At 33.9% G+C, this 16,572-nt stretch overlaps 1 protein-coding gene across 5 annotated transcripts in view; it reads right to left on the reverse strand.

Annotated features, from left to right (window-relative positions):
- Dll (homeotic protein distal-less) overlaps window positions 1-16,572 on the reverse strand; it is a 439,859-nt gene that overhangs the window by 365,986 nt on the left and 57,301 nt on the right. For 3 of the 5 annotated variants that reach the window (XR_011333285.1, XM_069832080.1, XM_069832081.1), the window contains exon 2: window positions 4,418-4,525. The exons of the other annotated variants lie outside the window; for them this stretch is intronic. Coding sequence is in view for 2 of the 3 variants with exons in the window: in XM_069832080.1 (XP_069688181.1) it covers window positions 4,418-4,525 (108 nt within the window). In the remaining variant the exon portion in view is untranslated. The remainder of the gene's footprint in view (window positions 1-4,417; window positions 4,526-16,572) is intronic. 5 annotated transcript variants of the gene reach the window in all.

The raw sequence follows: 16,572 nt of genomic DNA on the forward strand, positions 1-16,572 counted from the left end.
TGTATTAAATCGCATGTTCCACAGAGATAAGGGCTCGCGGAACAGATTCAGGCGAAGGCTTTGCCTTATGGGTTTTGAACGTGTGTCCTTCTTGTCGGCACTGACTTTTGTTTGTATATCATTCGCTATCACTAGAAAATAAAATGGAAAGAATCGGAGGCCATTTCTGTAACACGACAAGCTTTATTTCACTTTATTGCAGTACGTTCATTGCCAACAAATTCGTTTCTTAATGCGTTATTAAATTTTGAAACTATATGGTAATGTTTCGCCACCAGGATAGCTCAAGCGGTAGAAGTGCTTGCCCGCCAATCCGGAGCTGCGCTTAGACGCGAGTTCGATTTCCGATTGAAGTAATTACTTGGTTGTTTCCCCCTCCATGAGATTTTCCCCAACTGTAAGGAGAATATCAGGCAATTCATGGCGATTCCTTTGCCACATCTCGCGAAATACCACAGCGCTTTCACCAATTCCATCGACGCTAAACAACCTAGCAGTTAAATAAGCAACTGAAAACTATGTTGACGTAGGCTTCCGCGGCCGATGTTCATGTGTTGAGGGTTTCCGAGCTTCTGCCGCACCGTCTCGGTTGCTAGAGCCACACACATCCACAGCTCTGAGGACGACCACAGCAGGATGGTCGGAACGTTAGCTCTAGCATCCGAGACGACGTTGCAGAAGCCCGGAAACACACAATTGAAAAATATATTTGAAAAATAAGAAATTGCAATGTAACCTACAGAAAAATAATATATGAACTAAAATAATAATCATGACTAGAGCTCGAATGTTTAGGCAATTATTTTGGTTAAAATAGGCAGTGAAAAAGGTATTTATTATTCATGGAAACAGACAAAAAAAATACACAAATACTTAATAAACTACTATATCCCATACGGTACTCACTTTCCTTGGTTACATGTCACAACAAGATGCTTTTTTAAGTTGTCAGCTGCCATATTGAGCCGCGTCTCAGAGAGGACGTTTTTCATGGTGGAAAAAGATCTTTCTACTATTACTAAAGTGATTGGAGCAAACTTAAAACAACTTATTTCAGAAGGACTGTCCCTACTTTCTTTCAGAGATCGGGAAAAAAACCGACTGTGTATTGTCTCAAAAAGAGGGGTGTGAGAAGGGATTAAAAACTTCAAAGTACGCGTGACTTGTGCGTGCAAGCGACAACAGTAACGGGACCTGGAGACTTGCTTTTAATACTTCCCTCATCCCCTTTCTTTCGCTGGTAAACCCCGAAGTGACCTGAGCACTGAGGGTTATACTGTTCAGACATCTTTTTTTATTTATTTTATTGGGTTATTTTACGACGCTGTATCAACATCTAGGTTATTTAGCGTCTGAATGATATGAAGGTGATAATGCCGGTGAAAATGAGTCCGGGTCCAGCACCGAAAGTTACCCAGCATTTGCTCGTATTGGGTTGAGGGAAAACCCGGAAAAACATCAACCAGGTAACTTTCCCCGACCGGGATTCGAACCCGGGCCACCTGGTTTCGCAGCCAGACGCGCTGACCGTTACTCCACAGGTGTGGACCCTAAGACATCTTTGTTAAGTGACATAAAAGATGGAATCGATAGGGGAGAAAACTTTACGACTTCTTGGAAACATATGTATTGCTGGAAAATAAGATTCTCAGCAAATATTTGTGTGAGGTTCTTTTTTGTTTTTTGATATAATTTACGTGAAGTTTATTTTAAAATTATAGAAAATGTACAATAACTGAGAGATTCATATAGGCCTATAAGAATACAAACAAAAATGATCTATCCTGAATAAGAGGGCACCTGGGAAAGTTTGCCCACAACCTCTTATCCATCTTAAAATTTCAAAGTAACACTATAGGTTCATAGTCTATGATTTGTCTTAGGTGCACATGGGTTTGTCCTGCACCCATATTCAATCTATAACGTGCTTTAGCTACCAACAAATATTCAGTACATTAAAATGAAATTATGAAACGTAAAGTCAGTTCCTTTACTTTAAACTATGACATATCATGACACATGAAACATTTATGTGTTTGTGTGTAATATTATTGTATTTCTTGACCAACAAGATGTGCAACAAAACACACATTACCGTGCGGTTGTGCTGTTTTGTGCAGAAAAAGCGAAAGTGGGGAATGTGAATAACATATTGAATGCCAACTGTGAATGATATCAAATAGTTTTCTGACGATACAATTACAATTTAGGATTGTGCGGTGTTCACGGAATACAATGGTAGGGATTGATTCCCCAGAAAAAATATCACGTAAATTAACAACGTTTTATTAATTAAATTACTTTGGAAAAGTTTCTTGTACAACAATAAGAAACTGACGAATTATTCTGTATGTTTATTTTATTAACGGGGATTTTATTTTGTTTTATTTTATTCTGCGTATTGAAGTCTATGTTTTTGTACATCTCATAGCATCCGATAAACTCGAATAGGTCTATGACATTACTCGATGTAGAACGATAGAATTATTGCAAATGGTCGGCAGTAAAATATATATCACTTCATTACGCCTATAAGCTATTGTTTTAAAATAAATTAAAGTTTTTCAACAAATATTCTGCTTTTATTTCTCTCAAGTTGTATTAAGAGCATATGGGTAACCAGGTACGAATAGCTACTCTATTCCAGAGGAAAAGTTACAGTGATGGCGTGAGTGATTAGGAAATTCCCATGGAGTGATGAATGAAATGGCGATGAGAATTATGTACAATTATCATAGGGGGAACGGAGATGTCTCGAGAAAACCTGCCCCAATAACGCCTTGGTCCACGATTAATTTTATATTAACTCGCTATGGATTGAACCTGATATCTGTCGCAATTAGAAACATAAGTTGGGAAATTTTACTTGTTTCACTATAAAACTACAGCATTTATAACAAATTGAATGTATATAGATTTACTTTTACACAAATATGACGTAATATTGTAAAATAACAAATCATTAACTGTAATTTAAATACTGAATCTCAGTAAACAAACACTGACATCGCAAAAAGAAAACGTATAGGACTATCGCAGCTCATCAGATCGAGTGTAAGGTAGCAAATATATATTCAAATGAAAATATTTATAGTTTTCAGTTATGTATTTCAACAGTTAAGCCTTGGTTTTTTCTGAACAGCTGCATGCGAAGAGACTCGCACATCGCATGCGTCGGTTCAGAAAAACCAAGGTTTGACGGACAGTGAAACATTAGCTATCTAGTAACAGACTTAAGTCACCTTACAAACTTTGAAAAGTAGCCTACATCGCTGTACAATTTCATTGTATTTAGATTTTAGACTCTCTATTTTACTCACAAAAGTTTTCTTTTATAGATTTAAATAAAATAATTTATTTCTTTTAACTTATTTCTGTCTTAAGCAATAAGGTGATGACATTAGTATGGTAATACGATTATTATTTTGCTTGCTGAAACAGAAAATTGGTGGAATAATTATATAAAAATGAGAATTCCCAATACCGTCTTCATTTACCATAAATTCAGCTAGACTTCCCGGGACTTTAATTTCGTTAACTAGAAAAGTAAACTTATGTCAAGCCGATTCAACTATTTATGCGTCTTACAAGCAAACATTCTCATGGGGGAAGATAAAGAAGTTATTTTTTTCTTCCACCATCACCAAGTTAATAACATCAAAAGAAGTGCTCGTACACATTTTGGCCACTCGAGCGCAATTACGATGACCTTAAAAAATAAGTTTCCCTGATCCGTTTACATAAATAAAACACAATTTCATTGGATAAATTTATTGAAACAGATACAAGTGTTGAGTTGTTTTCAACATATTCCCCACTGGAAATGAGACTTTTTCATATCATGGGATCGACAGAGAGGTGCAGACGGCTGTCACACACTGGTTCCGATCATAGGCGGTAGACTTCTACGACACAGGGATACCAAAGTTGATCCCACGGCATGACGAATGTCTCAATTTCGGTGAGAAATATGTTGAAAAATAGCTCAACAAATTGCTGTATCTGTTCCAATAAACCTTTTCATGAAATTGTGTTTTCTTTCTGTAAACGGCCCCAGGCAAACTTAGTTTCTGACGGCCCTTGTAATTGCGCTCGAACGGCCAAAATTTGTACAAGCATTTGTTTTGACATTATTAACATAGTGGAAGGAAAAAAAATAACTTTTTTAACTATCCCCATGAGAATGTTTACTTGTTATCTAATTTCATGGCTACTGTTGGTGAGTTACTGTACGCCTCTCCCATGTATTTTCCCCTAATTTTAAAAGCAGACAATAATAACTCTATAAATCCAAGATTTTTTCCTCAGAGTTTGTCCTACTATTCGAGAACACATTTAATGTTGCGATTTGATATTTTTGGTGCGATGACTTAAGGAAGAAAACGAGGGAGGACACACAAAGCAGTTGAGTACTTACTTGCATTGGAGGCGGTAAATTCATTCCATCTGAGAGATGAGTAGCTAACGGGAAGGCCGAAGAGCGAATTCTTGTTTTCGTATCTCCGTGAATCCTCCCCTCCCCAATCTGCCGAGAGAGTACCCATGATTGAAAAAATTTGAAGACAGCTGATTTACTTGTACTATGCCTTCTAATTCATTCGAAAAGAAAAGTATCTCTCAATTTCATAATTTCATCATACGAATTCTTGCAGTTGCTCTATGTGTTTGCTAAAACCTATTCAACTTTGAAACATTAGAATCTAACATTCTAAAAAATTTCTCGAATAAATTTCCTATTAGCTTATAAATGAGTTCTTAAACTTCATAATTATGAGAATTGTGATGATGCCATTATTTCCTTTAGAATATCACTACTCTCTTCATATTGAGAGTTCTACGCCCACATTTTAAAAATACTATTCTCCATAGTTATATATAATAAAAGTGATATAATACAGTTATATTCTCCATGTTTATATAAAAGTTAAAAGTAGTATAAAATTCACTCCTTTAAGTCCTCATTTGAATGAAAGTCATAATAAAGTAAAGAATAAAAACTTCATGAAGTCTGAAATTGATTTTTAAGAAACGAATCAAAAAGCTGAATTAGAAAACAGTTCAATAAAGTTATAAAAATTAAAGGAACACAACAAAAGTAGAGATAACAATAGATTAGTAAACAAGTAGAATATTAGACACCCGCGGGGGAACATATTTTAATACATACAAAATGTAATTCCTTAAAATTAAAATAAAATTATCAATTACCTCCATTCTATTTAAAATATTCATTACTGCGATTCATAGCTTATAGGCCTTTATGTAAAAATAACTGAAGGGTTAAGAGCCAAAGTGGGCCAAGCGTCATTTATTAAAAACGGAGAAAACAAGGGTTAAGGTTAAGTGAATACCGTAGTTTAATGAAGACTGACATATCATTTAGTTTTAATGTGTATACTTTATATTACTTGCTATATGTTTCCATTGAATTATGGTAATAACTTCATTTTAACCCTTGTTTTCTACGGTTTTATTAAATGGCGCTTGGCCCATTATGGTTCTGAACTCTTCAATTCATTGTAGCATTCATATATAATATTACCGAATTATTCTACAGATCCATTGATTTGCTGATCTGTGATCCTGTATCATTTTACGAATCATGGTGAAATTATGATCCTATGAACAGTAATGCAATACTGTCTTTATTCAGTAAAAATGTCATTAGGTCTCGCCGGATCTATACTCGATGCAATAGGCTCTTCTACCATCGCTCTAATTACTCAATTCAGCTAAAATAATGTGGAATTCGTATTTGTATGTGATGTTATTTTCGATTATGTAAACTTGATATATAATTCTTATTTCGAAACATTTCGCGATCACACATTTTACAACCATCGTTAACTGGCTAATTTAAGAAAAGTTTCGTCAAAGTGTCCGGAACAATGTAAAGGGAGAATCAGGAAATGGACAGCTGAGCTGTAACAAGGGGTGTTGTTTGATTACAGCTAAGTAATTAACGAGATTTAAAAATACCGTCACATTTTTCTTCCTTTTTGTGAATTGAGATGTAATCTATTATTAAGAATTAAAAGAAGTTGTAACACTCCTGACCCTGTACTTGTATTATCCCCTTCCGAATGTAGTACGTACGTGATTGTAAAAAAGATAACTTCTATAATTTCAGGACGATCATTCTAAATTACTTTAACGGCTTGCCTACCATTTCTGCATTCAAAGAATTTATTTATCAAACTCAGGCCCGTTAAAAAAGATTAAGACCTCTCTCATAACTCTGCTAGTATTAAAAAAATACTCCATTTCTTTCGAGGAAGCTCATCTGTGGTTCAGAGCCATAGTGGGCCAAGCGCCATTTATTAAAAACGGAGAAAGCAGGGGTTAAAGTTAAGTGAATACCATAGTTTAATGAAGACTGACATATCATTTAGTTTTAATGTGTATACTTTATATTACTTACTATATGTTTCCATTGAATTATGGTAATAACTTCATTTCAACCATTGTTCTTTACGGTTTTAGTAAATGGCGCTTGGCCCACTATGGTTCTGAACCCTTCATATATTAAGAAATACATAATTTCTATAATGATGATGATGATGACAATAATAATAATAATAATAATAATAATAATAATAATAATAATAATAATAATTCTACAATAAATTATATCTCCCTACTTATAAAGTAAATGCGTTTTTTAAATTGTTTCCTGAAATAATTCGTATAATTTTTTTTGAACAATCAGTGTAGTAAGAAATACAGTGTTTCAGAAATCGTATCTTTTAAGTCTATAAGGGCCAGATGAAACGTCAATTATTTACTTATTTATTATTTATTTACTTATTTATTTATGCTTATTTATTATTTATTTCCTAATTTATTTACTTGTTATTTATTTATTTACTTATTTATTATTATTATCATCATCATCATCCTTCATGCATTAGGAAATTGATTCCTGTAGCAGTTACTGAAATTGGTCCATCTTTTGGCTGGTCTTCCAATATCTCTTCTTCCCCGAGGTTTATATTATTTACTTATTTATTTATTTATGTATCTATCTATTATTTATCTATTTTATCTATTTACTTTTTATTTGGTACTTATTATTATTATTATTATTATTATTATTATTATTATTATTATTATTATTATTAATTATCTCTGAAAATTAGGCAAGTTTTACATTTTCAGTAATTGAATTAGCATGCTATATTTTCTTCTGGATTAATTTTTTGCCGTTGCCACTATCATATGGATGCTTTTCAAAAGATGTTCCTTGAAGAGACATGGCTGAAACGTTTATCGGCATATAGTTGGCCCGCAGTCGGTGTGTCATGGCAGATCTGACTTAACTATTTATGTGCTACGGCACTTGTCGCTCTGTTTCAGGTATGAAAAATAACAGAGGCATTTGGATTTAACGTAAAGGAGTTATTTTGTTAGGATTATGTACTCACACTTTGTAAAAAAAAAAAAGAACGAAAAATATATTCTATGATTATCACTTTTCTATTATTATTTTAACTTCTCACAAGTAAGCTTTTGTAACATCAAATTCATTGTAATATATCTGCAGATTCTTTGTTTAAAATTTCACTAATATAACTAATTTCCTTTCTTACATGTATTCAATCGTACTGGCCTCCTACGTTACCATCCCAAATTTTACTATCGGTTTCCATTCTTTAAAATTTGATACGGAATTCCAGAATCGTTCGCCGAAGCACACAGCTATTTCAGTACAGCAACCAGGTGGCCCGGGTTCGATTCCCGGTCAGAGCAAGTTACTTGGTTGAGGTTTTTTCCGGGGTTTTCCCTCAACCCAATATGAGCAAATGCTGGGTAACTTTGGTGCTGGACCCCGGACTCATTTCACCGGCATTATCACCTTCATCTCATTCAGACGCTAAATAACCTAAGATGTTGATAAAGCGTCGTAAAATAATCTACTAAAATAAAAAAAAATCAGTACAGCATGTGCTTCTATAATTTCGAAACGGAATGATATTGTAACTCCAGAGAAATATATTTATTTTTATCTAATCTAATAGCTACAAATAGGCTATAAGTAAGAGCAATACATTTAAATTTGTAAAACTTAGAACAAACGAAATTGTTAACTTCCTCACTCCATTATAGGGGAGACGATGAACAGTCCAAGTTATGCGAAGAAGGGGGAAGTTAACAGTTTCCAGAGTTGTATGATTGAAACCAAGAAGTTAGGCTCCGAATTGTCTTTACAGAATTTCTTTTCTCATGAACTAAGACTACAAATTTTCTTATCGATATTCTTCCCTGTTCCCGTGTCGTGTATTTTCCCTTTAAAAATACTTGAGGGCGCTTCATTTTTAAATCAATAGGACTATGTCATGCATGCAGGAACAGAATTTTTATCGAGGATGTTGAAATATTGATGTGATTTATGCATTTATTATGACTGGGTTTCTTCCCAACTGATAGGTACTATTTAAAAAAAAAAGACAATTTTTGAGTCGTTCGTGACAGAAAAGTGAACGAGATACGTACAGAGAAGCAGAAAGCAAGTCGGCAACTTGAATTAAACTTAAGTTTTAAAACAAAGTGCCAAGAGTGAATGTAGCTATATAATATAGCGTGTTTCATAATCACTCTTTCAAATGCTCTTGGACTTTGTGTCTGTATCTAAGGAGGTTAAAATTATTAATAAAAATTCGACCAGAAACACTTTTTTCATTTATTAAAGCAAGTTCTTTGTTACTCTTCCACAATCCTTACCATCATTAACATGATCACATATCTTTGTCTCCCGCTCTTACAACTCATCCTACTCTCCTCGGTCTCGTTCTTTCTTCCATGCTTATCCTCTTCCTCCCGTGTCACATCTTTTTATTATGCTTCATTTACTTATTTTTTCTGTCCAACATATTTAGTTCAATCAATACTCCATCTCTCTTTTCGTTGAAGTTATGCAACACTTTTTTAAAGAAAAGTCACAGTATTAAATCTAACGTAAAGCTCAGTTGTAAGAACTTGAAATTATACGATTATTAGCAGAATTTGTTCCTTGCAATTATTGTTGGAAAATATGGACACTACGGAAATAGATATTGTATCAGAATCTAAGAAATGAAGATATTAAACGCGTTTGCGGAGCAAATGAATGAAATGAATTTAGTTTAAATATTTAAAATAAATTAATCTAACGTTCAATGAGACCATCAACCAGACTGTAATTTTACTAAGCAAAGACAATTTTTTTTTAACAATTTTGTCATCGACTAGTATTGCAGAATTAATATCTGTCTAAGTCCTCTTGCAATTAATTGAACGTCGAATGAAACCAAAACAAGTGAGAAAAAGGACAATCTACGAAACGGTTGTGATTAAAATCACCCCTTCTTCAACGAATGCAGAAAATACAACAAAGAAAGACAAAAATATGGAATACCGATCGATACATCATCTAGATACGTCCGTCTGAAAATACTTTCATTCCTCAAAGATATACTAGTCACTGTACTTTAATATAATTTCATTATTGTTTTGTAACTGTTTAACTAATTAATAACAAATGTAATTTAATGTTAACTAGTCGCGATATGAACCAGATTGTCGAAGTAATTATAAATAAATATAATAAAAAACAATCTTGTTGATGAACTATTAGGTAACTTGTTTTTAAAATTATAGAATTCATTCATAGTGTTCTGCTCATGGGCAAATCTTCCACTGCAAATCTAGAATTCTTCAATCTTTTCTATTTTCTGCCTTCCTCTTTGTTTCCTCATATGATCCAATTATCTTAATGTCGCCTATCATCTGATATCATCTTCTGCCCAGAACTCTTCTCACGTTCACCATTACTTCCAATGCATCTTTCAGTAGGCAGTTTCTTCTCAGACAGTGACCCACTCAATTCCTTATTCTCTTTCAGCATCATTCTTTCTTCACCACTCTTTCCAACACAGCTTCATTTCTTATTCTGTCTGTTCATTTCACACGTAGTTTGTTTTAAAATACAAAATTTGTAGATTGATTAAAGTATTGGGAATATTCTTCATAAATGCTTGTGAAGAACTATTATTAGTAACTTAAGAAAATAACAGTATCATTAATTATTTATTTAGACTATTTCGTTTATATGACGTCATTCCATTTTCGGCCAATGAAGTGTAATGAAATTTTGAATTCCAATCAATCACAGTCATACATCGCGATAATTTCTGCAGCTCGATTTATCACTATCAATTTATCGCATGGCCGTTCTTTTGTTTAGTCAGTGTCGCCAACTGTTTCCAAGTAAATCGATGAGCATGAATCCATTATACTAAATAAAGTGCGAAATCCTATTTCCACATCTACATCTTCATCTTCTAATTCCTTGTCCATTGTATCTGAAGAAAATGACACTCCTTCATTACAATTGTTCATTTAATTAATGTATTAATCAGGTTATTTGTAATTATGCTATAACATGTTTAAATGAAATTATGATTTCAGCAGATAATGAAAACTTATTTCTGTTATAATAACAAGATAAAAGCGCAGTTCATGTAATTAATATTTTTAAACCTGTATTTCGCTTTCCGCAATTGGCATTACTGAATAGCATTCAATTTCTTTTTGCAGTAAACGTTATTCATCTATTTCGACTTCACAATGTCTGAATAAGTAAAGTATTCATAAATATATACTTAATAACATTTTGTGAGCGAATTTTGAGGATATATTGTTTACATTTTTATTTTATTCACGAAATAGTCCTAATAAATGTCACACGAGGTATGAGATTTCCCAAATAAATCTCAAACCTCTTGTGACATTACTATAGATAAATAATTCTAGACATTATAATTCATATAATATGTCTTCTTAAAACAGCAAATTTAACGTTTACAACTTATTAATGAGAAAATTAATTCTCCATCTGTAAATGACGAATAATACATTACATTTTATTCAACTCCGAAGTTAACATTGTAGATTCAAAAGATTATAGTGATATTAAATTAACAGAAAGGTGTGGTGAGACAGAATTGGGAGTAGTGTATTTAATTTACCAGTGTAATCATACTGTACAAAACATAAAGAAAAGGTCGCCGAGGTCACGAAACGAACAAATGAAGGAAGATGGGCGTATGAATGCGCTACAAGATTCCTTTGAAGAACAGACAAGGAAGAAATCAAATATAGGCCTACACAAAAGACAGCAAATAGCCAACTTATTGTACAACTTTCGACATTTGTTGGCTTTCTTGATACAGTGAAGATCATATATGTGATAAATTTTACTGTCAGGGGAACTTCTTAAAGTATCTAACCACGTACTTATCTGTGAACCAAATGTGTCTCTATGAACTTTGATTGAAGGGCTATAAAACTTTAATCATGAAAAAGTTTCTTTCGAAAAGATGTCCAAAGAGAATGAGGAGTGTTTTGTTTGTTTATACGGCAAAGAGAGACAAATATGGTGAAACTGTAGACAACATAATATAGTGCGATCAGACGAAAACGCAACGCCCCTTAAAAATGTATGAAGAAGTAATCGTTGGTAGATTTGACATCCATCAGATAAATTGCCTTCGGTTCCAGTGGTAAAGCGACGCAATTTGAAGGTAATATGAAATGGTAATCGAAATCAGAACTGTAATCGCACTGACTCAATTTCCGAAGCATTTTTTTTATTCGGAGTTGAAGTGCAATAAAAGTCGAACGAAAAATGCTTACAAATTTAGTAGAATTGCTGTCGTACTTTCCAAAGAATAAATCGATTTTTGTTCAGTTTTACTTGGTGATCGTGTCATCAAATTACAGAAATATTGCGCCTATATACTCAAATTGCTTTAACAACTGCTGAAGTCAGGATATGATACCCAAGAACAGTAAATAAGTATTAACGATTTCCTTGCGTTCGTACACGATATCCAACCTAAATGAGAATTTGATAGTTATTCTTTTTATCTGGCAGATTTTTAAGTTTTAGAACCTAAATGGCAAATTGTAAGACAGTAAGAAACAATATAATAATAATAATAATAATAATAATAATAATAATAATAATAATAATAATAATAATAATATTATTATTATTTTATTTATTAACAGGATTACAATGTAAACTACATCTTCCTGTATCCAAAGTGCTTAAATTCTTATCTTCTTCCTCCATTCTTCTCTTGCCTCCCAATCCCGTTCTTCCAAGCCTCTCTCCTTCATTCCACTTCTTATATCGTCCATCCAGATTTTCCTTGGTCTTCCCCTCTTTCCTCTTCCTGGCGGAATCCATTCCAAAATCTGTCAGGGCAATCTTGTTTCTGGCATTCTACGTACGTGGCCATACCATTCTAATTGCTTGTAGCTAACGAAATTTAACAATGTACTATTAATTCCCATTTCTTGTCTAATGGTTGTGTTTCGAGATTTTTCCAATTTAGAATGTCTAGTGGAACGTCTAAAACAATTCATTTCAGTGGAGAGGAGTTTCAATCTCAGATTCGTGTTTAAATGCCACGTTTCCGCCCCATATGTTATAGCACTCCTTATTATAGATTTATAGATTTGGAGTTTTGTTTCAGTTGTTATTGTCTTATCCTACCAAATCCCATTTAACATAGCTATTGCCGATCTGCCTTTCTGAATTCTATATTTTATGTCAAATAGCCTATTCACACTCCTCACATCCTTTGATACATCCCATTCCATCTTCCAAAACCAAATCTTTCATTTCTTCCCCGCAGGACATATATATATATATATATATATATATATATATATATATATATATATATATATATATATAGTGTTTTCTCTAACTTTAGTTTTAAACCCCATTTATTATATTCTTCTATAAGTTTTTCTGGTCATATATTCTATGTCCTCATAGTCTTGTGCTATAACTAGTGGTCGTCTGCAAATAACAGAGTATAAATTGTAGAATTCTCAGTAGGTCTTCCCATTTCTTTACACTTCTTCTTCCAATTTTGTAAAGCTTGTTGTACTTATATATATCTTAAATAAAGTTGGGGTTGATGCAATAGGCCAGCTCCCTATTCATCCAAAAAAATAACAATCCTAAAAAGTCCAAAGTGATTAAACCGGATGGATTCAAGAATAGACGACATAAGCTAAAGAAACGGAGAATACTTTTGGGTACATGGAATAATAATAATAATAATAATAATAATAATAATAATAATAGCCACCGGCGTGGCTCAGTCGGTGAAGGCGCTTGCCTGCCGGTCTGAAGTTGCGCTCGGACCCGGGTTCGATCCCCGCTTGGGCTGATAACCTGGTTGGATTTTTCCGAGGTTTCCCCCCAACCGTAAGGTGAATACCAGGTAATCTATGGTGAATCCTCGGCTTCATCTCGCCAAATACCATCTCGCTATCACCAATGTCATCGACACTAAATAACCTAATAGTTGATACAGCGTCGTTAAATAACCAACTCAAAAAATTAATAATAATAATAACAATAATAATAATAATAATAATAATAATAATAATAATAATAATAATAATAATAATAATAATGAGAACATCTTAGTGTAAGTGCTCTGAAAATGAAGTTTTATTAGGCCACTTTTCCTTCTGAAATATTACGTTTAGAATCGAACTCAGTTCTTTCTCAGTAAGGAGGAGTCAAATGACTAGCTACGAATGATGCATCAATCCATTATATACGCCATAACTTAATAGACCGTGTCATTAAGGTATTAATGGCTTGTAAATATTACGTTTCGCAAAATTCTCTTTTGTCTCGTGTCATTCAAAATCTGAACTCCGCTGGCTATATAATGAAGGATCATTTTCACGGTGTGACCACGGAGAGGCGAGATAATTAAATTACGGAATATATTTTAGGTGAGTAAAATGCGTCTTGTCGCTCACCTGATGGCTGCGAGCGCCCGAACAAAACGCTCGGCAAGGGTGAGAGAGCGAGGGAAGAACAATTAGCTTGTATAGGGAGTTAATTTATCTGTTAACCCGGTTATAATTACAGTTTGTTTATTATTTATGATCATACAAATCACACGGACAATGCGTAAACCTTTGTTCTTTCCCCTTTTTTTCTCTCTCCCCTTTTCCAAAGCTGGAGGCGTTAACATCGTTATAGTAAAATAACACATAAAATGACAAGATGGCTCCCCACAGATGTTTGACATAGTGAACGAAAATTCCATGTTAACTTATTATGCAACAGCTTACGCCTCTTAACTGCTACTATTTCACCTTCTTAATTTAATCCTATTTGAAAATCTAAAGCAGTGCAAAACCACTCAATTAGCCTATATAGGGTAGAAGGTAACCGCTGCACCAAAATGAAAGTAGTATGCTATTAGATTATGCAGAGAGGTTTGAAAAATGTAAATAAGTTTTTTTCTAATATTCACCGTTTTATAGGAAATCGTTATGTCTCAATGAAATATTTGGCAATATCACGGCTACTGCAGTAACTCTAGCAAGTGCGGCCATCCATCTCTTACATTCCCCTCCGCCTCTGCTGTACTCAGTCACACGAATTTAACAGTGCGCTACGTTGCAAGATTTACTTTAACGATCTTCGCAATTATTCCATATAAATTCATAGCTAACGGTTTAATTTGCAAAAGAATATTCTAGACCAAGGATACAGAACTGGCGAGAGAGGGGTGGAAAGCATGGGGAAAGCGTTGGATCCCCGTCCACAATCCATCGGCGTTGAATGACGTATCTGTGGCCCGTACGCAATCACATAAGACAGACACTGAATACAGATCCCCTCCCCTACCAAGTCAATGACGCGTGGATGGAAGGAAGGTGTGAGTGACGCAACGCCACAATTGTCGCCCAGTTCTGCAAGCCTGTTCTAGACAATAACTATTTAGATTATTTTTACCTATCTGCTTAGGCCTATATATCAATCAGCTATTTCTCTAGAGGGTTCAGCGAAATACAGCACTGCAAACATTAGGCAAAGACTATTTTCTTTTTTCCTGCTTAACGGTGCTTCATCGAAGAAAAAGCGTAATAAAAGTTTTGTTATAACATGTACAGTAGAATCACCTCTTAAATGTTGCTGCTTTGATCCTCTTCCACCCTATAGAGGCCTACAATTTTAGTCTGAAAATGGAAGTGAAAATATGTATAGAATACATCATTCTGTCGTCGATTTTCAAAAGGGACATGTCTAAAATAACAGTGTTTGAAAATCGTACAACTATAACTAAGTTAATAATGGCTTTACGGGTGTAATTCCAGGCGTCTAAGAGGACTAATTTTTGCATCAGTATAATTTGTTTCTAAGTGAATTTGTAATGTTCTGAAACAGTTTTCCAGAAAAGTTGAGATAACGTAAGCTATTGTTAGGACACAATCACCAATAGGCTATATCTGGAAACAATTATATTGTGATCATATATTTCTTCTATCTATTCTAGTTCATTGTCTTTATTTATTGTCTCCTTGCTTGTTTCTTAAACTTCGGAAAAATTAATAATAATTTATTTATTGATTGATAATTATGTGCTGGACAACAGCCATAGGCCAATAAAAGTCCAGCACAGTGATATAAATAATGCAATAAAATGAACAACTATGGTACACATTACATAATAGAGATAACAACAAAATAAAGAACATGGATTACAATGAAGTTTACAAGAATTTAATACTATAATATTTTATGGAAAGGAGTTGATTCATACAAAAGTATTACCAATATGTGTAGAAAGATAATGCAATTAATATTAGCAAAGACATTGCCATGTTCTAATACATCTACACATTGAATGGATCGAAATCGCCTACATGTAAGTTAGCATGTTTAATACAATTGGAGACCGGCGAGGAAGATTTAGAATTTCCAATATAGAAGAGTTTGTGATGTCTCATGTCCTTCATAGGAATACGAAGGCTGACAATGTTTAAGAAAGATTGACAATTAATGTCACCTTTAAGGACCTTACATAAGAATAAGTAATCGAGATCATGACGTCTGGCATACAGGCTTCGACATTTAAAGTGCTCCCATTTTTCATCATAGTTATACTCAGAATTATTAGGCAGGAATCGGTAAGAACATACTTACTTACTTACAAATGGCTTTTAAGGAACTCGAAGGTTCATTGCCGCCCTCACATAAGCCCGCCATCGGTCCCTATCCTGTGCAAGATTAATCCAGTCTCTATCATCATACTCCACCTCCCTCAAATACATTTTAATATTATCCTCCCATCTACGTCTCGGCCTCCCTAAAGGTCTTTTTCCCTCCGGTCTCCCAACTAACACTCTATATGCATTTCTGGATTCGCCCATACGTGCTACATGCCCTGCCCATCTCAAACGTCTGGATTTTAAGTTCCTAAATATGTTAGGTGAAGAATACAATGCGTGCAGTTCTGTGTTGTGTAACTTTCTCCTTTCTCCTGTAACTTCATCCCGCTTAGCCTCAAATATTTTCCTAAGCACCTTATTCTCAAACACCCTTAACCTATGTTCCTCTCTCAGAGTGAGAGTCCAAGTTTCACAACCATACAGAAGAACCGGTAATATAACTGTTTTATAAATTCTAACTTTCAGATTTTTGGACAGCAGACTGGATGATAAGAGCTTCTCAACTGAATAATAACACGCATTTCCCATATT

The sequence above is a fragment of the Periplaneta americana genome, chromosome 1 (assembly GCF_040183065.1).
Source record: "Periplaneta americana isolate PAMFEO1 chromosome 1, P.americana_PAMFEO1_priV1, whole genome shotgun sequence".
Taxonomy (NCBI): Eukaryota; Metazoa; Arthropoda; class Insecta; order Blattodea; family Blattidae; genus Periplaneta; species Periplaneta americana.